At 36.9% G+C, this 27,775-nt stretch overlaps 1 protein-coding gene and 1 long non-coding RNA gene across 2 annotated transcripts in view; one reads left to right on the forward strand and one right to left on the reverse strand.

Annotated features, from left to right (window-relative positions):
• Positions 1–27,775, reverse strand: part of LOC100377477 (dnaJ homolog subfamily C member 8-like) — a 29,707-nt gene continuing 1,932 nt past the window's right edge. Inside the window, exons 3-9 of the mRNA XM_085505611.1 lie at positions 19,379–19,435; positions 14,601–14,667; positions 5,369–5,463; positions 5,122–5,193; positions 2,113–2,204; positions 1,900–1,975; positions 1–291 (exon numbers count right to left, since the gene is read on the reverse strand). Of these exons, the coding sequence (XP_085361737.1) occupies positions 160–291; positions 1,900–1,975; positions 2,113–2,204; positions 5,122–5,193; positions 5,369–5,463; positions 14,601–14,667; positions 19,379–19,435 (591 nt within the window). The 3' untranslated portion in view covers positions 1–159. The remainder of the gene's footprint in view (positions 292–1,899; positions 1,976–2,112; positions 2,205–5,121; positions 5,194–5,368; positions 5,464–14,600; positions 14,668–19,378; positions 19,436–27,775) is intronic.
• On the forward strand, positions 8,535–9,427 carry LOC146735855 (uncharacterized). Its single transcript, XR_014930991.1, has 2 exons — positions 8,535–8,910; positions 9,189–9,427. It is a non-coding gene; the product is annotated as an uncharacterized LOC146735855 (long non-coding RNA).

A 27,775-nucleotide genomic window follows, 5' to 3' on the forward strand; every position in this document is an offset into this window, starting at 1 on the left:
TTCTGGATTTAAGTTCTCTTTTATTCTGTCTTTACTCTCAGTACAACATTATGAAAATTTCAGTCAAATAAAAAAAACTAGTAGGTGACATATACATACAATGTTCCAGTTGGTTAAATACATAAAATATGAACAAAATACAAAAAATAAGAATTGTTTTTATCTTGTTTCTGCTTTATGTTTTGGAGGTTTAAATTCTGCTCTCAGTGTTTTCTTCTTTTTCTTTGCTTTTCCCGGTTTACCACCTGCTGACCAGCTTCTCCAGCTGTCAACCCTGGAATCACGGCTTTCCTGTGACATGAATGAAAGGTACAATTCAGCGTAATGCTGGTGACAATTTTACCCTTTGAATCTTTCAAAATATCAGACATAACACTATTTTAGTAATAAAATCCTAACATAAAAGAACAGCATTTAATTCAAAGAGTCCATAACAAGACAAATGTTAACATCCATGTGAACAAATAAAAGCATTGTTAACAATGCTTTATCCATGCTGTGTTTTACATACCTCCCATGTATTTGTTCACATGGATGTTAACAATGCTTTATCCATGCTGTGTTTTACATACCTCCCATGTATTTGTTCACATGGATGTTAACAATGCTTTATCCATGCTGTGTTTTACATACCTCCCATGTATTTGTTCACATGGATGTTAACAACACTTTATCCATGCTGTGTTTTACATACCTCCCATGGATGTTAACAATGCTTTATTCATGCTGTGTTTTACATACCTCCCATGTATTTATTCACATGGATGTTAACATTGCTTTATCCATGCTGTGTTTTACATACCTCCCATGTATTTATTCACATGGATGTTAACAACACTTTATCCATGCTGTGTTTTACATACCTCCCATGTATTTGTTCACATGGATGTTAACAACACTTTATCCATGCTGTGTTTTACATACCTCCCATGTATTTGTTCACATGGATGTTAACAACACTTTATCCATGCTGTGTTTTACATACCTCCCATGTATTTGTTCACATGGATGTTAACAACACTTTATCCATGCTGTGTTTTACATACCTCCCATGTATTTGTTCACAGGGATGTTAACAATGCTTTATCCATGCTGTGTTTTACATACCTCCCATGTATTTGTTCACATGAATGTTAACAACACTTTATCCATGCTGTGTTTTACATACCTCCCATGTATTTGTTCATATGGATGTTAACAATGCTTTATCCATGCTGTGTTTTACATACCTCCCATGTATTTGTTCACATGGATGTTAACAATACTTTATCCATGCTGTGTTTTACATACCTCCCATGTATTTGTTCACATGGATGTTAACAATGCTTTATCCATGCTGTGTTTTACATACCTCCCATGTATTTGTTCACATGGATGTTAACAATGCTTTATCCATGCTGTGTTTTACATACCTCCCATGTATTTGTTCACATGGATGTTAACAATGCTTTATCCATGCTGTTTTACATACCTCCCATGTATTTGTTCACATGGATGTTAACAATGCTTTATCCATGCTGTGTTTTACATACCTCCCATGTATTTGTTCACATGGATGTTAACAATGCTTTATCCATGCTGTGTTTTACATACCTCCCATGTATTTGGTTCACATGGATGTTAACAATGCTTTATCCATGCTGTGTTTTACATACCTCCCATGTATTTGTTCACATGGATGTTAACAATGCTTTATCCATGCTGTGTTTTACATACCTCCCATGTATTTGTTCACATGGATGTTAACAGTGCTTTATCCATGCTGTGTTTTACATACCTCCCATGTATTTGTTCACATTGATGTTAACAATGCTTTATCCATGCTGTGTTTTACATACCTCCCATGTATTTGTTCACATGGATGTTAACAATGCTTTATCCATGCTGTGTTTTACATACCTCCCATTTCTCTTGCCATTCCTTCTCACGTTCCTCTTTTTCTTCAGTCTCAATTTCTCCTTCACGTTGTCTTTTTCTAAAAGATAAAATTATTAGAAGTTAGTTTATGTCACATTAAATTAATTGACACTGATCAAATATTTTAGATAGCAATAATTTCATGCAATGTGCTGTACTGTTCTGAATCGGTAAAGCACCAAACAACAACTTTACCTTTCTTGCATGTCTCTCTCTTCAAGTTGTCTCCTTTGTCTTTCAAGATCAGCAAACAGTTTACATGTCTGCACCCAAACGGCATGTGCATACTGACGAAAGAATTTCAAGTGTTCAATTATTATTTACAATTTCATCACTAATTGGCATTCTATGAATGTCATTGTTAAGAGGAGGCATTCTAAGTCGCCATGTAAAGCTATGAATTTGTGAAACATTAAATTAAAGCAGCTATTTCAACTGTCTTGCTATATGCACAGTGTTCAAAACTAAGGCAGAACCCTGGATCCAAAGCATAGAACTTTTCAGTAGGGCTGACAAGTTTAAGAGCATGTTGGCCCTGCAAGCCTGCTTCTTCAGTTTTATGATTAACATAAAAATGATAAAAGCTAAAATATTTCAAAATGACATTTATGGCAATGAATTTCTCTGTGGGTCATCAAAACTACACATTGCCTAAGTGCGCATCTTTCCATTTCCATTTTGTGTTCTTATATTTTGCTTTCAGGACAACATAATTCAAGTCGACCGTTTGACATCTATAACACCTAGTACATTGTATCTATGTGATGTTCTACTCACTATATGTAACTCCACTCACACCTAGTATCTATGTGATGTTCTACTCACTATATGTAACTCCACTCACACCTCGTATCTATGTGATGTTCTACTCACTATATGTAACTCCACTCACACCTAGTATCTATGTAATGTTCTACTCACTATATGTAACTCCACTCACACCTAGTATCTATGTGATGTTCTACTCACTATATGTAACTCCACTCACACCTAGTATCTATGTGATGTTCTACTCACTATATGTAACTCCACTCACACCTAGTATCTATGTAATGTTCTACTCACTATATGCAACTCCACTCACACCTAGTATCTATGTGATGTTCTACTCACTATATGTAACTCCACTCACACCTAGTATATATGTAATGTTCTACTCACTATATGTAACTCCACTCACACCTAGTATCTATGTGATGTTCTACTCACTATATGTAACTCCACTCACACATAGAATCTATGTGATGTTCTACTCACTATATGTAACTCCACTCACACCTAGTATCTATGTGATGTTCTACTCACTATATGTAACTCCACTCACACCTAGTATCTATGTGATGTTCTACTCACTATATGTAACTCCACTCACACCTAGTATATATGTAATGTTCTACTCACTATATGTAACTCCACTCACACCTAGTATCTATGTGATGTTCTACTCACTATATGTAACTCCACTCACACCTAGTATCTATGTGATGTTCTACTCACTATATGTAACTCCACTCACACCTAGTATCTATGTAATGTTCTACTCACTATATGTAACTCCACTCACACCTAGTATATATGTAATGTTCTACTCACTATATGTAACTCCACTCACACCTAGTATCTATGTGATGTTCTACTCACTATATGTAACTCCACTCACACATAGAATCTATGTGATGTTCTACTCACTATATGTAACTCCACTCACACCTAGTATTTATGTGATGTTCTACTCACTTAATGTAACTCCACTCACACCTAGTATCTATGTAATGTTCTACTCACTATATGTAACTCCACTCACACCTAGTATCTATGTGATGTTCTACTCACTATATGTAACTCCACTCACACCTAGTATATATGTAATGTTCTACTCACTATATGTAACTCCACTCACACCTAGTATCTATGTGATGTTCTACTCACTATATGTAACTCCACTCACACCTAGTATCTATGTAATGTTCTACTCACTATATGTAACTCCACTCACACCTAGTATATATGTAATGTTCTACTCACTATATGTAACTCCACTCACACCTAGTATCTATGTGATGTTCTACTCACTATATGTAACTCCACTCACACATAGAATCTATGTGATGTTCTACTCACTATATGTAACTCCACTCACACCTAGTATTTATGTGATGTTCTACTCACTTAATGTAACTCCACTCACACCTAGTATCTATGTAATGTTCTACTCACTATATGTAACTCCACTCACACCTAGTATCTATGTGATGTTCTACTCACTATATGTAACTCCACTCACACCTAGTATATATGTAATGTTCTACTCACTATATGTAACTCCACTCACACCTAGTATCTATGTGATGTTCTACTCACTATATGTAACTCCACTCACACCTAGTATATATGTAATGTTCTACTCACTATATGTAACTCCACTCACACCTAGTATCTATGTAATGTTCTACTCACTATACATGTATGTAACTCCACTCACACCTAGTATCTATGTGATGTTCTACTCACTATATGTAACTCCACTCACACCTAGTATCTATGTAATGTTCTACTCACTATATGTAACTCCACTCACACATAGAATCTATGTAATGTTCTACTCACTATATGTAACTCCACTCACACCTAGTATCTATGTAATGTTCTACTCACTATATGTAACTCCACTCACACCTAGTATCTATGATGTTCTACTCACTATATGTAACTCCACTCACACATAGAATCTATGTGATGTTCTACTCACTATATGTAACTCCACTCACACCTAGTATCTATGTAATATTCTACTCACTATATGTAACTCCACTCACACATAGAATCTATGTAATGTTCTACTCACTATATGTAACTCCACTCACACCTAGTATCTATGTAATGTTCTACTCACTATATGTAACTCCACTCACACCATTCAGTGGCTCATTTGTGATATACAACTCTACAGTACAATCATAATATCTCAATATAGTCAACTATTGTGGACATGTTATTGGTTCAATGAAAAAAATGCTGTAAATGTAAACACTTGTTTATCAATTCCAGCAAGCCTTTAAACAGGCTACTGGACAGTATATGGCATTCCACAGTGTTTGTGACATTTACATGAAATATTACTACTCGTGTAAATATTAGTTGAGTGGTGCATACCACATAAATTGTACACAGCAAGACTACCATCATTATGTTAATAAAACATACCTTTTGTTCATCATCCTCATCTATTACTGTCTGCAACCCTTCTTTTTTCAATTTCTTTCTTTTTTCTGTCATCTGAAACAAAAAGTACATCAATATCTGAGTTATGCTGCAACTCTATATGTCTCAGTGCATTGCAAATTGAGTCAAACCAAGAACGCAGGATATTTGTGGGTTCTGGTCAACAATGTAGGATATCTCTGTTCTGCTGCAACCTGAGCCAAACTAATATTCATTTTCAGTTACCTACCATATATTCTGTTTTTTCTTTGGCCTCGGCAATAATTTCTAAACATCTTTCATATAACTTATCGTCTTCTATAGTTTTCCATGCCTTGTTAAGTGCTAGTGTCAGTCATATGAGAAATGAAATAAATACATGTATACATTTAACTGATAACAAAGAAATCTTAGAAATAACTTCTGTGAGCAAAGAGTATGTGAGATACATGTATCAAGTACAAATAAGGTATAAGTAACAGCGTCCGGATTACTTTCGGAAATTCCGTCGCGTTTCGGAAAGTTTTAATTTTCAAAACTTTTGAATATTTATTTGTGCTTTTAGGTTAGTGAGAAGGTTATAATAATTCTTCATTTCACTTTAACACTGTTTTTACACCCCTCAGACCCCTTTAGAAAGTCACATCTGGCCATTATAATGGCCACTATTTTCTTAATGGCCAGAGTATTGACCAGAATTTTTTAAGTGGCCAAAATATTTACTAGTGTTTTTAAAATGGTGGTTTTAATGACCCATGTTTTTTATACTGGTCAGAATAATTACAATTGCTTTTTGAATGATGGAGTTGATGAACATTTTTTTTTTATGGGCAGTAAAATGGTCATTTTATTTTTCATTACATACATAAAATGACCAGTATTTTTGTTCATGTCTCTAAATATAATGGCCCAGAAAACAGCCTCAATATACGTGTGGGAATTTATTTTTCCCAAGTTTCACTGGCGCTTCCAAGTACACTTAAATGAAATTTCGCGAATATTGCCTCGATCTCCAGTGAAATTTCATAGTAACGCTGATGCCAGTGACTGCTGGTGGACTGCATAACCTGCGGAGTATTTAGATGGTGTTGAATCATAGGACGATTGCAGTACTGCAACTGGCACATCAAGGTATGAATTTGTAATTATTTTACCATTTTACAATGACTTCAATACAATATTAGATACTTTTGTTGTTGTTTATGTAGCAGGATAGTCTTTTGGGGCTTTCGTTTTTGTTCAGTCATGGCACACTGTGTAAGTAATGCTTCATTATTATTCATAATTGTCAAACAACAAGCTCAAGTAGGTGTTAATGAGGATTAGCTCCTATGTTTGTTAATACAAGAAAAGTATAAACAAAGGTTATTTCCAACTCCTGAAATCTGCAAAAAAACATCAACGTAAATTTGTTTCCATTCATGGCAATGTTTTCAAATTATTTTAATAAAATAATTTAACTGACTGCAAAATGTTTGTTTTTTTAAATTTTTGAAGACTATGTATATTGTTTTTTTTTTTTCTCTTCAGACAATACCAGCAATAGTGTACTGTACACTGGGAAATCTAATTTAGTAATCATGTATTAACTATACATGTATATATTATGCCCATAACATCAAATACCATACAGAATCCCTTTTTCCTGTAAACTAGTATAGATGATATATGCCTACAGTGTGCAACAGTTCATTTTTCTTTGCGCACAAAAGAAAAAAGTAAAACTCATACTCAAAATAACTTTTAATTTAGCATGGATTTAAACTAAATTTCCATTAAATCTAATATTCTTTGCTCATCTTTGAGCCCAATTTGATTTGAATGAGTTGTAGAGATCAATATAAAAGGTAAGTGAACCTAAATGTATGCGCCTAAGGTAGGAATAAACAGAAGACACTTATTCGTAGCATTCACGTAGAGCTCTTTAGCAAAGGCTAAGAGGTCCAATACCTTAACCTGTGCTAAAAAAATTTGCATGAATACAGGCTAAGAAATACTAGGTACAGAGTAAATCTGGTCAGTCCAAAGCCTTAGCACAGGCAAAACAAAACATGCATGAACGCTTAGCTCGGCTAAAAAAACCATTGTATTTAATGTTCATTTATGAGATTTACTACTATATTCATAACTTTTTATTTTGGTGTGCCATTTCCTGCATGACAATCAACGCTAACACATATAGAGAGATTGACTCAAGAAAAAATGTACCGATGATGAGATACTGTGCTACTTCCTGTTATTCTGCAGTTTGCACTTTCTGAATTTGCTTTGGTATTGTTTTATAACTGTAGAACTAACCTTCCTACTTACTCATACTGAGCACTCATAGTTAAAATTTCTGAAGATTTTGCCTATTCTTAATAAGTTTGGGTGTTCCTTACCCCGTGCTAACCATTGTTTCCTTCTGTGCATGAACTCAAACATATGAGATTAGCTTAAATCTTAGCCCGTACTTTGTGTAGCACGAACACGACTATTGAAGATACAGGGGGCAAATGGGCAAGACTTAAACAAAATATAATGAAGGTGTAATATGCAGTCAGTAAATGTCCTAGGCATTTCTGGGTCAGCCAAATTGATCATGGGTACTCTTGCTCAACTTGGACAAAAAAATATTTAGTCATAGACCTTAGAGAACAGGGACATGTTACTGTGGCTACCCCTTTCATGTAACCTTAGTTATAATCCCCCTACCCAAATTAACACCTTAGAGAAACTGATAATAAATCTATGTCAACACCACTGTTACATCTTCTCCTGTTTCATAAGCCAAACATGGCTGCCAGGGTGTAGCTACACAAAATGAGACAATTTTGTGGTTGGAATATAATCAGAAAAATTAAATTTGATCAAAACTTGAATAGCTAAGTCCATTCTATTGATGCGAGTGAAACTAAAAATTAACAATTTTTATTCCACTATGAAATCAGGAAAGGGAAACAAAAATGGTAAGTTTTCTCTGCAAGGAAACAAAACTGCCTAAAAGTAAACAATGACCTGTGGAAATTTGTGTCATTATAACAAGTGGATTTTTCATCATATTTAGAACAGATATAGCATAGTGCACTTGTTATACACTGACTAATAGGAATACTAGTAAAAACTGTTTCAGATGTATAAATCTTCTAGGTACATGTATATGTATTAATGAGATTATACAGGAGGTTATAACCCACATTGCACATTGTCTCAGACAGAAGTTGCATGACCCTGTTTTCTAAGGTCATGCTTAAATCATAACCATCTGAATACCATTATTTCACTTTTCAAACTAAACTGTTTTTATATTTTTAATATCATTATTTTGATTTTGAAAAAAAATATAGAAACAATATTACACTTAACATAATTACTCTATTAGCAGCACATGCGCTTAGGTAAATTACAGGGATCTTCAATGGTCGAAATATGTAATATTTTCATGATTTAGTATCCACAAATGTAATTTTAGAGCAAATATGGTATTGTATTGGATCATAATTATAATACAATTATTTATTTTGTGAAAGTACCTGGGGATCGATGAAGTTGTACATGCATGGTGGCATTCCCATTGTGGAGGGACTCTATAATTTTGTATGTACACAACTTCCTACTTTGAAAGACAAAATCATGCAGCTGCATTGTTACATAACATTCTTTTGTCTCTTGTAGGAAGTTAAATCCCCCTATTGTTCTCAGAAATTAGGTTCCAAGTACAGCAATGTACTGTCCACAGAGGGACTGTGTACTGTTCTAGTCTCTCAAGAGATGAACTGTGTGTATATATGGCACAACCCCTTAATATATTCGGTTAGGAAACAATTTGATGTTATTCTGTTTTATTTGATATTTATATTTTTTCAATCAGAATGTACCGGGTATCATCTTTTTGGAAGTATATCTGAGTTGCATAGGGGAAAAATTGACATATCACAAGATGTCATTTTATCCACATTGTTATTAGTGAGGACAGAAATATGCCAGAATACACAGACACCACCAATTTTTGTTTCCAAAATTGATTACAAAGTGTCTTAATTAAAAACTGGTCATTGTAAGCTAATAGCAATCTGAATTATTTTTTGCAGATAATGACAATTTAAAAAAAGGAAATACTATATAAATGGAACGTAAGAAGTTGAAGAACCAGAATTTATGGACGTTAAGGGGAAAAAAGAGTTTAACCAGTATTGATGGATGCAATGGTTTAGCATTTGCATGTTTATCAGTTTTACATTTGCACACAGATTTTGAAAGTTCCAAGTGTGTAGAGTAACTGTACATTCCTTTTTTTATGTTTTCCCACAAATAAAAGTGACATCTTTAATCTGGTATTTCATGATTTTCAGCTATCTTATATAGTTCTTCTTGCTGACCCTTTTGTACACACCCACACTCACTCCACAATCTTTCATCTTCTTAATAATAATTAACAGGAAAATATTATTGAAAAAATCCTGTAGAGATCAAAAACATGAACAAATTTGACACGCCTACATCTTTGAGAAAAAATATTTTACACTAGAAAAAGAATAGCACAAAAACAAAGAGGAGAAAAAACATTTTGCACAGCCCCCTCCTTAAGCTAATCGCCTCTCAAGAAAACTTGATGAATATCTAGAGGAGTATGACATTGCAAACCTAAAATATTATTATCCACTAAAACAGTCTGTATGGCTGTGCACTACATCATGATTTTTCAAAAACAAAACAAAATATTGCTTACATATTCTTGTTTTGTCTAATGTTTTCATTAATTATCCAATTTCTGTACTTTATGTGTTTGTACACTGAGCTGAATAATTAAGATGATGTTTTGAAGCACAGTGATAGAGGGACTGTGTTTGAAGCAATGTTTTAACCCCCCTCCCCCCATATGACATTTTTACTTTGCAAAGCTGTACCTCCCAGATCTTTAGTTGTTTATGCATAGATGGTCTTTGGTTATAAATTATTTACTTTCCAGTCATTTTTGAAGTGTAAACCTTTGTCATACTTTCTGCTGTGTTGACTTCCTGTCACTATGCTTTTGTTTCCCTTTGGTTAGCTAAACATATGAACGCTTGTTGAAAATCACACTTGGAAGTAAGAGTTTCTAATGGAATAGCAAGTAATCTAATCTATTCCTGAAATTGTTAAATTATATATAGTGTTATTTGGAAATGTCAAAATAAACTTCTAGGAATCTGTTATTCAGTTCAAAAAATAAACTGGTTGCATGCAGAATCTCAGAGAAACAATTGCATGTACATGCAGGAATGGTCAGATGTTGCAGCAGCAGAAGTTTGGGCCTGGACATTCCAGTCACATTTTTAAAATGATTTTAAATAATGTACGTATTCTTAACAAACTGTTACATGAGAGGGGGCAGAGCATGAAATAATATTTTAGTTTTGGAAACTATGCAAAGATGTGTGTTCAGTAATTCAATACCTTTGATGAGCCATTATTAATAGCACACATTAGGTTAGATTTGAATAGATTCCTAGTAAGATTGGTGCATTCTTAATTCAAAAAAACTTAAAAAGTTTTAATACTACTAAATTATACATATGTTTGATATAATTTATTGTAAAACATTAATGTTGTTGTGAAAATAGTTTCATACAAAACGGTGAAAATTTGCCAAAATCCTTGTATGTGTTGCCAGTGATATGCTAGTTTCCATTGTTATTTAAATGTACTCATCAGGGAGGTAATCCATTACAAAACATCATTAATCCACAGTAGTCTGGTTTCAGGCTACACCAAGTCATAGTCATAAGAGGGACTTTGACCAAGTACAGGCTAAGATATAAGCTAATCCCAAATGTTTGCATATCAGCTATACCCAATTGTGTTCACTCACAGGAGGGCCCAACAGTTATAGCACAGGCCACAGTGTTGAGGGTCTGTGCACTGGCTAAGAACACCCAAACTTGTTTCCCAAGGGAGGCAGCAATTATGAACAAACAATTAAACAGCAATGGTACAGTTCTATAACTACACTGTTAACCGAAATAAACCAACCACAAATTATCGAAACAACCACCATATATTTTTCTCCCTTAATATTTTTTTTTTCATTCCTTTTCCATGTTTTATTGATTTATAATGCTTATTTTTTTTCATTAATATCATCACCAGTTTTTTCAATTGTTTTTTTTTAAACCATTGTGGTGCTTCCGATACTAGTTTGCTGATAGTTGTTAGAAGGGAATTTTTGTGATGTTGATTGGTACACTCAAAAGCAATATCACATGTGCAATTTACGTTACACTCCAAAACGGCATGTGTGCGCATGCGAAACACCATATCTTCGACTTCTGGGGAAGTCGTCTACTAGTATCCCACCAGTCATTAATTACTCCGTACACGCTTCCACACTGATTGGGTCGCTGTAGTAGAGCATACAACAACGCCAATTTGGTTCGCTGTCTACGACATGCACTAATAAAACTCTGCATTCTGTAACGCCGTTATATACTGTTCCTGTGCATCCAAATAAATCTGTCTGTCTACGCTTGTGTTCCAGTGCACTTCGCTTCATAAATTAGAATGAAACATGTCAGCAGCAGAAATTTTGCGTTCGTAAACAGCGCCCCTTAGCCCGTGCTAAGAACTGGCCCTCCCAATGCATGGATGCAATTGGGTCTAGTCAAAATGCAAACATCAGCTAAAATCTTAGCCAGTACTTCATGTAGCATTTAAATCTGGGTTTGTTAAGGAGGGGGGCAGCACAATAGTACACACAGAGACGGTGTTTGGGTACAGTAGGGGGTATTTATTACTAATCTAAAAACTCACATTACTACTACTGATGAGATCAGTGGTCTGCCCCTTTAACAACTAGCGTTGGAAATGTCAAAGGTGACAGTTCAAAGGTGATATATAAATCACTTGTAAGGCTGATCCAGGGGAGACCACTGGTAACTGTTGTATGTACTACAAACTGAAAACACTACGAATGAAATTCCCCAAAATACCCAAACACCATTAGTGAGTAGGGAGGTTGGATGCAAAGCGCTGTGATGTTTCAAGACGGAGTAGAAAAGAGGGGTGGAGATATTTACGGAAAGCATCACTTTTCCAATCACCTAACAATTTTATGAGCTCAGATGGGATACCAGACCGTAATGCCCATGAGGCCCCTCCCCGCCGAAAGCTGTGGGTGGAAAATTGCGAGATGTCAGACACTAAAGGTGTCAGCAAGGAGACAAGACGCTTGGTAAAAAGTGGGGCAGTGACTGGGTGGGGGGGGGGGGGGAGGTAGCAAAAGGCTGGGTTCTCAGGGGGGGGCCAGGGGTAATGAGGAAGGCCGATAATATGGCAGCCGCAGGGCAGAGAGGATGGTTTGGGACCATTGGTAGTGGAACTAACAACAGGCGCTCCTTAGTTTGAATTCATGTCAGCAGCAGAAATTTTGCGTTCGTAAACATCGCCCCTTAGCCCGTGCTAAGGACTGGCCCTCCCAATGCATGGATGCAATTGGGTCTAGTCAAAATGCAAACATCAGCTAAAATCTTAGCTAGTACTTCATGTAGCATGAACACTATTATTGTGCAGCATTATAATACCGTGAACAAACAAACATGCCATTCACTGCTAAGTAGCTAGCTACACACATGGAGCTCTATGCTAGACCCCCCCCCCATATAACTTACTGAACCACCCAACACCGTTTTGTACACATGCAGTAGTCGTGGAATATTTTCACAGATAATTTTCATATCACATTAAACCATTCATAATAGAGAAAATAGCAAAATATAAAAATAAAGCAGAGCATCATGGGTATTTTTTAGTTGACTGTGTCTTAGCCACTTTAAAATCACCTTCCATCAACCCTTCAACATAAACTTCTACAGTTTATAACACATGTTATGAAAAGTTACTGGTTAAGTATTTCAATTTAAAATGTTATAGTTTGAGTGTATTTGAAGACTAAACTTTAGTTTTTTGTCATTATTAAAATGGGAATTTTGTTTATGTTTGAGCTTAACCCCACTCATAAAGACAGGCTTTTTTTTCGGATTAATAACTCGCTGTTTATGTGACTTTTTGGAGTAACTCCCTGTGACTTTTTGGAGTAACCAGCTGTTTATGTGACTTTTTTTGGTGGAAAGTCAGTTGCTGAGTATTTTTGGGGTTGCACACTTTTCAAAGGTTCAGTAGTGAATGTCTTGTTTGTTTGTTCAAGGTATTAAAATGCTGGATATTGCCTTTATAAGAACAGGATGTAGTACAGAGTCTCATTGTCAGTCCATTTTTATCTCAAGAATAATGTCACAGAATGTGCTTGTATTGATTGTCAAGTTTAGTATCGTTATGAATAAGAATAGTTATGAATATAATAGTTAAATTTTCAAATGGACATCAAGTACAATGGTATTTTGGGTGATTAGCCTGGGCTCAATGTTTGCACACACTTCATTAGCACCCATGATAAGGGTCTAGACAGAATTTTGAAAACGGGTCATCTTCTATGTTCAATAACCTATTGCATTATACTATATATTATTAAGTCAACAGTATCAAGTGCATGATTTGTTGTGATTTTAAAAACAAATTAATCCAAAACGTTATATTTTTTCAAGATATATAATTCCATATTTCAAATTTTTCAAAATCTTGTATTTTACGTTTACCTACAATTGTACTGGCTTAAAATTGAAGCAAACTGAAGCGAGTGAGGAAAAAGAGGAGAGCTGTCAATCCCCATGTGCCATTACCGGGTATATCTGTGACATGAAAAAAAAAATGACCATTTTATTCATGTAATGAAAAATAAAATGATCATTATAATACCCATTAAAAAAATAGATTGTCACCCACTCCATCATTAAATAAAAAATTACTATTATTCTGACCAGTGTAAAAATAGTGGTCATTATAACTACCAGTTTGAAAATACTGGCCAATATTTTGACCATTAAAAAATTTCTGGTTGGTATTCTGGCCATTAAAAAGATAGTGGCCATTACAAAGGCCAGAAGTGACTTTTCAAAGGGGTCTGAGGGGTGAAAAAAACAGAGTTAAAGTGAAATGAAAAATTATTATAACCTCCTCACTAGCCTAAAAGTATGAATAATTATTCAAAAGTTGTGAAAATTAAATCTTTCCGAAACGCGGCGGAATTTCCGAAAGTTATCCGGACGCTGTTAAGTGTATTTACTATAATACCTCAAAATCATTACAATACGTTTTGACCATATTGACTCATCTCTGTCATTACATTTAAGCAAATACACTCCTAATAGAGCAAATACAGTATTTAACAAGCAGCCTCTCGGCTGAGATAACTCCGCTGTTAGCAATGCACATTTCAAATAAAGAATTGAAGATATCTTGTTATGCACTGACATTACCAAGTTGTGCAGTGACATCACCAAGTTGTGCAATGAAAACACCAAGTTGTACACTGACATTACCAAGTTGTGCACTGACATCACCAAATTCTCTTAGTAATAGTTTCTTTCTTTAACTCTCATTTCAAAATATTATATAAATGTCAACTTTACCTTCAAATGCTTGCTGAGCTCGCTCTCTGTTGTCTATATTTTTGTCTGGATGAACTAGTATTGATAACTGTAATTGAAATAAGCATGGTTTATAAATAAAAGTTACCAGCCCATTGGAAATTTTAAGACAAATTTTTGTTTAAACCTGACATGACTTTATTTAAATGTTCACAAGGTCAGGCAATGTCTAAATTTAACAGATAAAATCTCTCTGGTGGAGACAAGTTAACAGACCTGAATTTTGACCCATGATTGCCAAGACGGATAGACAGGCCTCAACTTCACCCCATGATGGCAAGGATGAGTAGACAGGCCTTAACTTCACCCCATGATGGCCGGGACAGGTAGATAGGCCTTAACTTCACCCCATGATGGCCAGGACGGGTAGACAAGCCTTAACTTCACCCCATGATGGCCGGGACGGGTAGACAGGCCTTAACTTCACCCCATGATGGTAGAGACGGGTGGACAGGCCTTAACTTCACCCCATGATGGCAGGTACGGGAAGACAGGCCTCAACTTCACCCCATGATGGCAGGGATGGGTGAACAGGCCTTAACTTCACCCCATGAAGGCAGGGATGGGTGGACAGGCCTTAACTTCACCCCATGAAGGCAGGGATGGGTGGACAGGCCTTAACTTCACCCCATGATGGCCGGGACAGGTGGACAGGCCTCAACTTCACCCCATGATGGTAGAGACGGGTGGACAGGCCTTAACTTCACCCCATGGTGGCAGGGACGGGTGAACAGGCCTTAACTTCACCCCATGGTGGCAGGGACGGGTGGACAGGCCTTAATTGCATCCTATGATGGCAGGGACTGGTGAACAGGTCTTAACTTCACCCCATGATGGCAAGGATGGGTGGACAGGCCTCAACTTCACCCCATGATGGCAGGGATGAGTGAACAGGCCTTAACTTCACCCCATGAAGGCAGGGATGGGTGGACAGGCCTTAACTTCACCCCATGATGGCCGGGACAGGTGGACAGGCCTCAACTTCACCCCATGATGGCAGGGACGGGTGAACAGGCCTCAACTTTACCCCATGGTGGCAGGGACGGGTGAACAGGCCTTAACTTCATCCCATGGTGGCAGGGACGGGTGGACAGGCCTTAATTGCATCCTATGATGGCAGGGACTGGTGGACAGGTCTTAACTTCACCCCATGATGGTAGAGACAGGTGGACAGGCTTCAACTTCACCCCATGATGGCAGGGACGGATGAACAGGCCTTAACTTTACCCCATGGTGGCAGGGACGAGTGAACAGGCCTTAACTTCACCCCATGGTGGCAGGGACGGGTGGACAGGCCTTAATTGCATCCTATGATGGCAGGGACTGGTGGACAGGTCTTAACTTCACCCCATGATGGCAAGGATGGGTGGACAGGCCTCAACTTCACCCCATGATGGCAGGGATGGGTGAACAGGCCTTAACTTCACCCCATGAAGGCAGGGATGGGTGGACAGGCCTTAACTTTACCCCATGGTGGCAGGGACGGGTGAACAGGCCTTAACTTCACCCCATGGTAGCAGGGACGGGTGGACAGGCCTTAATTGCATCCTATGATGGCAGGGACTGGTGGACAGGTCTTAACTTCACCCCATGATGGCAAGGATGGGTGGACAGGCTTTAACTTCACCCCATGGTAGCAGGGACGGGTGGACATACCTCAATTTCACCCCATGATGGTAGGGACGGGTAGACAGACCTCAACTTCACCCCATGATGGCAGGGGCCGATGGACAGGCCTCAACTTTACCCCATGATTGCTGGGACAGGTGGACAGACGTTAACTTCTCCCCATGATGGCAGGGACGGGTGGACAGGCCTCAACTTCACCTCATGATGGTATAGACAGGTGAACAGGCCTTAACTTCACCCCATGATGGCAGGGACGGGTGGACAGGCCTCAACTTCACCTCATGATGGTAAAGACAGGTGAACAGGCCTTAACTTCACTTCATGATGGCTGGGACGGGTGGACAGGCCTCAACTTCACCCCATGATGGCAGGGACGGGTGGACAGGCCTCAACTTCACCCCATGATGACAGGGACGGGTGGACAGGCCTCAACTTCACCCCATGATGGCAGGAACGGGTAGACAGGCCCCAACTTCACCCCATGATAGCCAGGGCGGGTAGACAGGCCTTAACTTCACCCCATGATGGCAGGGACCGATGGACAGGCCTCAACTTCACCCCATGATTGCTGGGACAGGTGGACAAGCCTTAATTTCACCCCATGATGGCAGGGACGGGTGGACAGGCCTCAACTTCACCCCATGATGGTAGAGACAGGTCTCAAATTCACCCCATGATGGCAGGGATGGGTGGACAGGCCTCAACTTCACCCCATGATGGCAGGGACCGGTAGACAGGCCCCAACTTCACCCTATGATAGCCAGGACGGGTAGACAGGCCTTAACGTCACCCCATGATGGCCGGGACGGGTAGACAGGTCTTAACTTCACCCCATGATGGCCAGGACGGGTGGACAGGCCTCAACTTTACCCCATGATGGTAGAGACAGGTGGACAGGCCTTAACTTCACCCCATGACGACAGGGACGGGTGGACAGGCCTCAACTTCACCCCATGATTGCTGGGACAGGTGGACAGGCCTTAACTTCACCCCATGATGGCAGGGATGGGTGGACAGGCCTCAACTTCACCCCATGATGGTAGAGACAGGTGGACAGGCGTCAACTTCACCCCATGATGGCAGGGACGAGTGGACAGGCCTCAACTTCACCCCATGATGGCAGGGACGGGTGGACAGGCCTCAACTTCACCCCATGATTGCCAGGACAGGCCTTAACTTCACCCCATGATGGCCGGGTTTGGTAGACAGGCCTCAACTTCACCCCACGATTGCCGGGAGAGGTGGACAGGCCTCAACTTCACCCCATGATGGCAGGGACGGGTAGACAGGCCCCAACTTCACCACATGATGGCAGGGACGGGTAGACAGGCCTTAACTTCACCCCATGATGGCAGGGACAGGTAGACAGGCCTTAACTTCACCCCATGATGGCAGGGATAGGTGGACAGGCCTCAACTTCACCCCATGATGGCAGGGACTGTGGACAGGCCTCAACTTCACCCCATGATGGCAGGGACAGGTGGACAAGTCTCAACTTCACCCCATGATGGCAGGGATGGGTAGACAGGCCCCAACTTCACCCCATGATGGCAGGGACGGGTGGACAGGCCTTAACTTCACCCCATGATGGCAGGGACGGGTGAACAGGCCCCAACTGCACCCCATGATGGCAGGGACAGGTGGACAAGCCTTAACTTCACCCTATGATGGCCGATACGGGTAGACAGGCCTTAACTCCACCCCATGATAACACACACATCACATTAACTTGACAAGAAACTATTTGACTATCCCTGTATGTTAGAATACATTCAACAAACAAGTCATTGTTTATGACATAGTCCTCGTTGGAATTAGGAATGCCTAAAATAAAGTAATATGCACGAAATGCATAGTTTGTAATTGAGAGTGAATAATTGGCTGGTCTAGTACATTTTAGTACATCAACAGAAATTAGATGTATTAAATGACTCTTCCAAAATTGAAATATATGGTCAGAAATTAGACAAGATATGCTATTCATGCATTTTTTTGTATCCAAACTGAATTTCCTTTGTCTTTGTTCATGTACAAAGATATACCGTACTGGACTGCGTTAGCGCTCATGCCCTGTCAAACGCCCACCCCCCACTTTTTTGCAATTTATAGATTCGGCGTCACATTTGGCAAAGCGCCCACCTCTTCGAAATGCCACTAAATGCTTAACGAATACTGCCAAGATTATGTTGTGAATATGTACACCACTGTAACCGTGCAAAAAAAACACTTCAACAATGGCCTGTTAATAAAAGTAAAATACAGTAAATATTTCATGCCCTATTTATTTACCTAACAAAAAATGCTGGTTATCCGTTTTTTGAAAAAACCATGTCAATTATTCGTCAGGAATTTCCAAAGAACACATTCATCAGTGGAGATAATGATGAAAACTTTGACTGTGTTCCAACAGACTCTAATATTTTAATCTTGTAAATTCAGGTGGTATGTAATTAATATTGTAATAAAATGTGCATATTTTTTGTGAACATTTCTGTTTCTTCATTGTAAAAGTCAATGACGATGCAACTAATTTCGTAATTTTATTTCCTCTTAAAGACGTAATATCCCCTCAATGTTTCATATGATGAATTAAATTTGTCATTTTCACTCTTTTCTGGAGGGTGCTCGGGTAAGTGCCCACCCCTAAAAAATCATGATTTTCTGAGTTGAGGACCCTGGGCGCTAATGCGTTTCTGTATGGTAGTAGTATGGTCAAAAAGCAAGATTGCAGGCAGGCATCTTTGATCCGATTGTGAAACTAATTGTCATGGACATGTATTCTAACATGTATAATGTATGTACCAAATTTGAACAAAAACTGACAAAGCATGCATAATATACCACATTTTCAAAAAACAAAATGGCTGCCAGTCAGCTATCTTGGATTGAATCAGTAAACCACTGCATGTGCATATGTCCCAGACAAAGTACTAGGCACATGCAAAGAATGAACAGATTGGGTCCACAGGGTTCTGAAATGCGACTCCAGACAGACGAATTATAAGTACCTGTTTTGAACTTCGTTCAAATAGGGACTAATAAGGTGCTGTGAATAATAAAACATGCAATGATGATTATCCACGTAACATGAACTATGGTCCATTGTGAAGTGATAGATAGTGAGTTCTTACCCGTCTGTAATATTTCTTTATATCTTCTCGTTTCACTGAGGGGTCTACCTGAAGAACCTACAGAACAAGTTAGTCATCATTAATAACTTAAAAGCGTACTTATTTAATGTACAAATGGCAATCCACCGATACAAATATAACAAACATCTCGCATCAAATGTTATATACCAATATTGAATATAGTGTATACATGTACATTATATAGATAAGGAACAAAGAAGTACGTGGACCATGTTGATGCAGTGGTACTAATGCACAGTTGTGAGAGAAAATACACTGTTTTGATTCCCGCTCAAAAAGTATCATGTGTGAAATGGCATTCGCTTTCAAAGTACAAGTTGACAATTCAAAAATTCACTAGGGATATCTTGACCATCACATCATGACAAATATGTTCCACGGTAAGTGGCCGAAGATCACCATGTGGTGTCCTTGTTAGTAATTTTATAATTTTTATTAACACTTACACATTCCCCGGAGGGATTGGCAATGGTTACAAAAGTTTAAAAAGGAATAAAAGGTTACAAAACAGTAAATAGATAGATTAAAAAAAAAAAAAAAAAAAAATCTAAGCTAATACATTACAGATAATAGCTAGTATAAAATTATGATACTACGATAGATAGAAGACAAAATGCAAAACATAAAAGAGTAAGAGAAGGTTGTCACTGGGGTTGCTGTCTTATTTCAAAACACTTCTTTAGGTACCTTGCTACGGGGAGTGTTAGACCACTGTTGTTTAGCAAGGCTATGAATTGTGTCTTTAGCGGCAAATTTTTAAAGTTTTGGATTTTGATTTTTGCCATTTCGAATAGGACATTTCTTTCGGGGGTATATCTTTTACATGACATCATGAGGTGATACTCATCTTCTACTTCATTTTGATCACAAAGGTTGCATAATCTATTAGCAAGGGGTATTCCTTTGTGTCTGCCAGTCTCAATTTTCAAGTTATGGTCACTGAGGCGGAATTTAGTTAAATTTTCGCGCATCTCAATGTTTTTCAGGGTAACAAAGTATGTTTCGAAGGCAAAATTGTTTTTTAATTCTCTGTATGTTCTTAATTTATTTTTTTCATTTTGTTTTGATCGATTGTCATTATGTAATTCACTTTTCCAAGTTGATATGAATGACGTTTGTATATTTTTGTTGATTTGTCCTAATTGCCTTGCTGTTAGAGTTTCATCGCTGTCGATCAGGTAAGACTGGTTGATGTTATTTAAAAGGGAATCTATATTAGTGTACCATTTACTATTAATTTCTTTATTTTCTTGGAAAGCTAGTTTTAGTAATGGATTTGACGAGTTCTTTATACGATTAAAATATTTTATCATTTGTTTTCCAATAAAAGTCTCCAATGGGCAACGTCCAAGTTCGCCGTATAAACCCATTGTTGTAGTGTTTTTGGATGTACCGGTACCCAAAAGAAAACGAAGATAATTTATATGTACATCTTCAATTGGTGATTTTAGTGAAATTTCATCTCCCCATACATCACTACCATATGTGAGAATTGGTCTGATTAGTTTATCAAACAGAGAGAGTGACAGTGGTATACTTAGATTTTTGCCTGTTTTTCCCTTTAAGGAAAATAAGGCCTTTAAAGCTTTTCTTTTTATGCTTTTTAGGCCTGCCCTGAATTTCCATTAGCACTTACTCTTAATCCTAGGTAATTGGTTGATTTTACAGTAATTAACTCACAACCTTCAAAGAAGAAAATATCATTCTCTAGAAGTCTGTTTGATCTGTTAAAGATCATAGTTTTTGTCTTTTCCGTGTTAACAGTTAGATGCCATTTTTTAGTGTATATCGATAAATTATCAAGGCAAGTTTGTAATCCTGTTTTTGATTCAGAAAGTATTACAAGATCATCAGCATACATTATACAGTTAATAGGTGTATTTTGTAGTTTGGGTGGGTCACATCTAAGTTTATTATTTATTTATTAACACACAACATCCCCCGGAGGGGATGAAAAGGGTTACAAATCAAATATTAGTAAAAGAAAAATAACTACATAAAAAATAAGGGAACAAAAAGGCATTAAAAAAAAAAAGAAAGATAAATTTGTATACAAGGAATGTGTTACTGGCTTAGTTTATTTAGGTGCTGCTGTCTTGTATTAAAACAGTTTTTTAAATATTGCGCTAAAGGAATTGACATTTTCTCGTTACTTAGTAATGATATGAATTTATTTTCATTACTAAATTTGTCAAAATTTGGTATACATTTATTAGCTACAATGTAAAGTTTTGATCTTATTTCGTTGTAATGAGGACAATTTATGACAAAATGTTGTTCATCTTCAACATGGTCATTGTCGCACATATTGCAGACTCTGTCTTTAAAATCCAAACCTATATGCCGGCCTGTTTCAATTTTCAGACAGTGGTTGCCAAGTCTAAATTTTGTTAAGGATTTGCGAAGTTCATTGTTTTTCATAATTGTTAAGTAGTTTTCTTGTTCAGTTTTGGTTTTAAAAAGTTTGTAGGTTCTTAGTTTATTTTTAGAATTCGATTTTTTCCTATTGTCATTATTTATTTCATTTTTCCACTCAGTTGTAAACTCTTCTTTTAATTTCTCATCAATTGTTTTTAGTTTTGATAATGAGATAATATTTGTTTCATTTAAAAGATAAGAATGGTTTATATTTTTTAATATCAAATCAAGTCTTTTAAACCATTTACTTTTAATAATTTTATTGACATACATGTAGTATGCTTCTTTAAGTAGAGTATTTGTGGAATTTGCAATACGATTGGCATATTTTATCATTTGTTTCTTAATAAAAGAGTCAAGAGGTAACTTTCCCAATTCACTATATATTGCCATGATTGGTGTATTTTTTGAGATACCCAGAATGTACCAATAGTATGTAAGCTGGACATCCTCTACAATTGATTTTGTAGAACTTTCTTCTCCCCAAATGTCACTCCCATACACAATAACTGGTCTGATAAGTTTATCAAATAGTGACAGTAGTATGGACACGTCCAGATTACCAGATCCAATTTTGGTCTTTAATGAGAATAAAGCTTTTATTCCCTTTCTTTTCAGGTTTTTCATGGCATCTTTAAATTTACCATTTGGGCTCATAGTTAAGCCAAGATAATTGAAATCTTTAACTATATTGATTTCTTTTCCTTCATAAAAGAATATTTCCTTGTTAAGGAGTCTGTTACACTTATTGAATATCATTATTTTTGTTTTATCTGTGTTGACAGACAACTGCCATTGCATTAAGAACATCAGGTAAATCGTTTATGAAAATGTTGAATAGGGTTGGGCTTAAGTTACACCCACCCTTGAAGTGAAGTGTTCAGTTAATCCTTCTTTGCTCTTAACTTTATATTTTACCTTACTATACATATTTTTTATAATTTTATAGATTTTACCCGATATTCGAGGTTTTAACAATTTAATATACAACCCCTGATGCCAGACACTGTCGAAGGCCTTTTTTAGGTCAACAAAGCACGCATATATTTTATTTGAATTTTTACTATTATTTTTTTGTATTTTAATATTTTTTTTGTTATTGACAGTGCTACTATGATAAAGATATTTGTTAATTATTGTCTTAAGAATGAAGATATTGTCTGTTGTGCGTCGATCTTTTCGGAATCCGAATTGCTTGTTTGAAAGTATGTTCTTTTTCTCTAAGAATGTGGTTAGTCTAATGTTTAGAATGCTTGTAAATAATTTGCCAAGGCAACTAGAAATGGCAATGCCTCTATAGTTAGATGGGTTGGATTTGGAGCCGGATTTGTGGATTGGTATCAAAAAACTGAGGTTCCAAGAATCTGGAAAGTGGTTTGGATTACAAATTATATTAAAAAGCTTATGTATGGCTTTCAGTAAGTTGGCTTGGCTGTGTTTTAGCATTTCATTGCAAATTTTATCTTGACTCGAAGCTTTATTATTTTTCTATAGGTTAATCCCTTTTAAAATTTCATCTTTTAGAATTGGACTGTTCAAGTCAGAATTAAGAGCCATGTGTTCTTCTTTGTTCCTTAATTCCGTAGTTAAATCATCACTGTGGGATGTGGAATTTGCATTAAATAATTTTTTAAAATATGAAAACCATTTAACTAGTTTTATATTGTTATTACACTCGTTGCGCGATTCTTCATTATTCATTTCACGCAATGTTTTCCAGAATTCAGAAGGGTTTTCTTTTGAGGTTTCAAGTTGGTTTAGTAGTAGAGCTTTTTTTTGTTTTTTCTTCTCTTTGATGGTTTTTTTGAACAGTTTTCTTGTTTGGAGGAAACGACCACGTATATTTGGGTTTTGGGGAAATTTTTCCAGTAAATTTGAAAGGCTTCTCAGCTCTTTTCTGATGGACCAACAATCTTGATCAAACCAATTTTTCTTTTTTTTCTTCTATTTTTTCTTTATTTTGGGGGGGGATTTTTTTTAGACTTCTGTCGGCAATGGAGGTGATTAAATTTTCAAAGTCAATAATTGCCTTGTCTGTATCATTGTCACTATAGGATCTGTTAAGATAATATTCGATATCACTGTTATGTAATAGCTGTGATCTTTCAAAATGATGTTTTGCCTGGTTATCCCATATATATTTAGATGATAGGGGGTCTAATATATGTGTTTTTGATGTTTTATTTATTTTGAGAAGACTATCTTTTATTGCGTGTATGGACAATGTTATTAAACAATGGTCTGAGATTAAGGAGAGACCATGTACTTTAAAGTAATTAATTTTATCAAATAATGGTTTAGAAGTAATAGCAAAGTCAATGGTACTGCTACCTCTTGGTGTGTGGCATGTGCATTTACCTATTGAATCACCCATACTTCTACCGTTTAAAATGATTAGGTTGCAGTCTATGCATAATTGAATTAGTTTCCTGCCGAATTTGTTTACACTGTATGATGAGTGGACATCCATGTTATTTCGTTTCCGAAAATTTTCATTAATATAATGAGTTGGTAAGGGGAGATGCTGGTTTTTACTGTCATCGACTACATCATCTAAGTTGCCAATTCTACTATTAAAATCACCTTCAGATGAGAATTTTAAGATGTCTTTTTCTAAGAGACTAAATAAGTCAAGATCTTTGTTTTTATAAATAAAGGAATTTTCAGGGGGAATGTAAATACAACCAACAAATAGGTGTTTGTCTGAATTGAGTGTTGCTTTGTTGATTTTGCGCCAAATTGTTTTTTAGGGTTTTTAATACATTCATTTCTGTCATGGCGAATCATGTCAAAATCATCTAAACTACTTGGTAAACTAAAACTACTGCAACTGCTGAGCCATGTTTCTTGCACACACACGATGTCAAGTGACGTGATGTGTTTTCTGAAATCAATATCTTGCGATTTGTTGCTCAAGCCATTATTATTCCAACTGCCCAGCCTGATGTTAGACATTTTGTAAATAACAGTTGCAAAAAGGAAAAAAGGTAAGCTGCATATAATAATAATAAAAAAAAGAAAAAATAAACTGGAAATGCAGCTGATACAAAAAACAATTAAGATTTGAAGAAAAAAAAAAAAAAACGATAGGTAAGCACTACAGTGAATATTTAGTTAGTAACTTGGGGCAATGGAAAAAAACTTGCCTATGTATATATCTAAAATAAGAATGATAGATGAAATATCTTGTCTTGTCATTTACTTGTACATTGGCTTACGACTTAGAATGAGTTCGCAAAGTTTATAAATTTCATGAATTTTGAAAACACATTGTCGCTATCTTGACTTTCTGGAGCGATGTTTTGAAATCTTTGATAATTTGGGCGGTGAGGGAGCTCTGCCGTTGGACGAGATGGTTTGGAGCGAGGAGGTGGCCGCCAGCTATTGTTTCTTCCATTCTTCTCTTTATAGTGGTAATTATGCTCCCGATGATGGTTTTCAGAGGTGTTGCCTGGTGTAGAAGTAGTGACATTACGATGTTTTCGAGCTTCCTGCTTTACGTCTTGTACTAGCCGAGCTACGCCTTTAAAGTTGATATGTATGCCGTCACTTTCAAACAAGTCGCTACTCGCTGATAGGTCGTCATGTTTAACGATGGTTACATTCTTGTACTTTACTGCCTTGTCTGATAACATTGTGTTAAATTCTCGTATCTTTTTATTTGTCATTGTATCATTGTTATGACGTTCGAGTACTTCGGAAATAAAGATGTGTGAATTCGACATGTTGGTTGTAGTGATATCAATGAGGCGAGAAAAGTTGTTGACACATTCTAGTGGGGATATTCCTTCAGGTCGTTTGTACCGACGTGATAGACGACAGTGTCGACGGAGGATGACGTGATTCCGCCCATCTTTTCAATGACCTCTGTGGTGGTGTACATCTTGATATGGTCGACTGAAGTACGAGGAAACATTTTAGATGCTACTATACGACGAGTGATGGAATCCCCGACTATTAATTTCTTGATTTCTGTTTTGTGATTAAATGACTTGTTAGTGTTTTCAGTGCGATTACCAAAGGTTTCTGGCGTAGATTTTGGATTGCTGGGAGTGCGAACTTGTTTGACAGTAGGGTCTTTGTATTTGTGTTATTTATTTTCGGTAGTCTCTTCAGTTTCCGAGGTTAAACCATTCTTGACTGGACTTTGAGAATTATTTGGTATATCTATGACGGTTGTCTCCATTTGCTGGTCTACTGTGTGCTTCATTATGGGAGTGGTTGGCTGTTGCATAGCTAGTAAATTAGCTTTAATTTGTTCTAGTTCTTGGTTGTGGCTAATTTGCATTTTCGTTATTGTTGAGTGGAAGTCAGCTTCGATGATTAATAATTTTTCGCGGTACTGTTCATGCATTTCTTTTCTGACTTCGTCAATTTGGTTTTTCACAAAGATTTCCATTCTTGCAAGACTGTTATTCAACTCAGTGTGGACTGCCGCTTGGGTGGCCATTGATTTTGAACAGATTACGTCATGTATTTCTTTGTTAGCTTCTTTCAGCTTGTCGATTTCCGCTGTAGTGTTTGCGTTGTTGCTGATTACTGTTGATTCCAACTCGTGTAATTTGTTGGCAAAAATGTGTTTTTCTTTGTTGTTAACATCTACAATCTCGGTATATTTATCCTCTAGTAGTGAGATACTTGTTTCAAGTTTCTGTGTATTTTCATTTGCACGCTTTATATGGTCCGTGATTATTGAGGTAGCTGGGTTTTGACGTGCCGGAGTAGAGTTCAAAGCTGTCAGTAGGGACTGTCCAAAAGTATCTTTTTCAGACGCACGTTTTTTTCCGCTATTCTTGGATTCTTTTTTTCCTGGAGTTGTGTACAGCTGGTGTAATTTTGTTTCCGTTACATCGTCGATATAATCTTCGTCACAAGTACAAGTATTTATAACGTCCGCTGGATGGTGTCCGTCACTGAGTTTAGCGTCGGAGTTACCAAAAAAAAACCTCTGCGTCTGATAAATTATCAAAACCTTTGAAGAGATGACTTGGGTATTTATCAACGTTTGCATGGCATTCTTCCCAAGATGTAAAGATACCAGTCGATCTTCCTTTCTTTACAACATAAAACTTACTATTTTTACCTTTCTTTGTCTTTCTCGAAGTTGTTTGTTCTGTCTTGTCCTCAATAGCGTCACTGTCGTATACGAACATTGGATCACGTAGCTCTTTCCTCACTCTTTTTACTTCTTCCATATTTAGTCAGGATGTGATAAATAACTTTACCGAATTGTTTAGGGAGAATACTTGATTCTAGATGTCCAAGTTACTAAGTAAAGTTGAGAAACTTACGGAGCGATGTTGACAACCATCTTCCAAGATGGCGTCCGTAGCTAGTAGTAATATGCGTAACTGACAGATTGAAGTTTGATCACCTTTTATTAGAAAACAAGTTTGCATGAACAAAGATGCCACTCAATCACCTAATGTGATTAGTGCATTCTGTTTTTAGGAATAGAATGGCTGTCTTGTGTCAGTTATATGACAACATGTAGTGTCTGTGTAAAGTTTGAAAGAAATTGGTTAATGCATGAAATTACTCAAAACTGATGCACAGACAGAACCTAAATAATTATACCCACACTGTTATTTTATTATTAATAGTCCCCCTTTGGACTTCTCATGAAACAAGCGACCTTGTGGTCGAAAGAGCTCCACTGTAATTGTTAACTGTGAGTTAGAAATGAAGGGTGGAGTGATGTTGATAAAGTTTGGCATCATAAAAGATATAGGTCATTGTATTACCAGTTTGAAGAAATGGAGATCATAGAGTATGATATGGCCAGTCAGGACAAGAGTTTCAAAACTCAAAATGGAATAGAGATTGACCTTAACTTCAAAATAGTTGTCTAATTAGTAAGTCAGAGTCTAGTTCATGTCAAGAACATTCATGCCAAATTTCAATGCAACCTGACAAGCAGTTGTTGACAAAAATATTCCCTAAAATAGAGATTTGATT

This window comes from Saccoglossus kowalevskii, chromosome 11 (assembly GCF_978046115.1).
Source record: "Saccoglossus kowalevskii chromosome 11, keSacKowa6.1, whole genome shotgun sequence".
NCBI lineage: Eukaryota > Metazoa > Hemichordata > Enteropneusta > Harrimaniidae > Saccoglossus > Saccoglossus kowalevskii.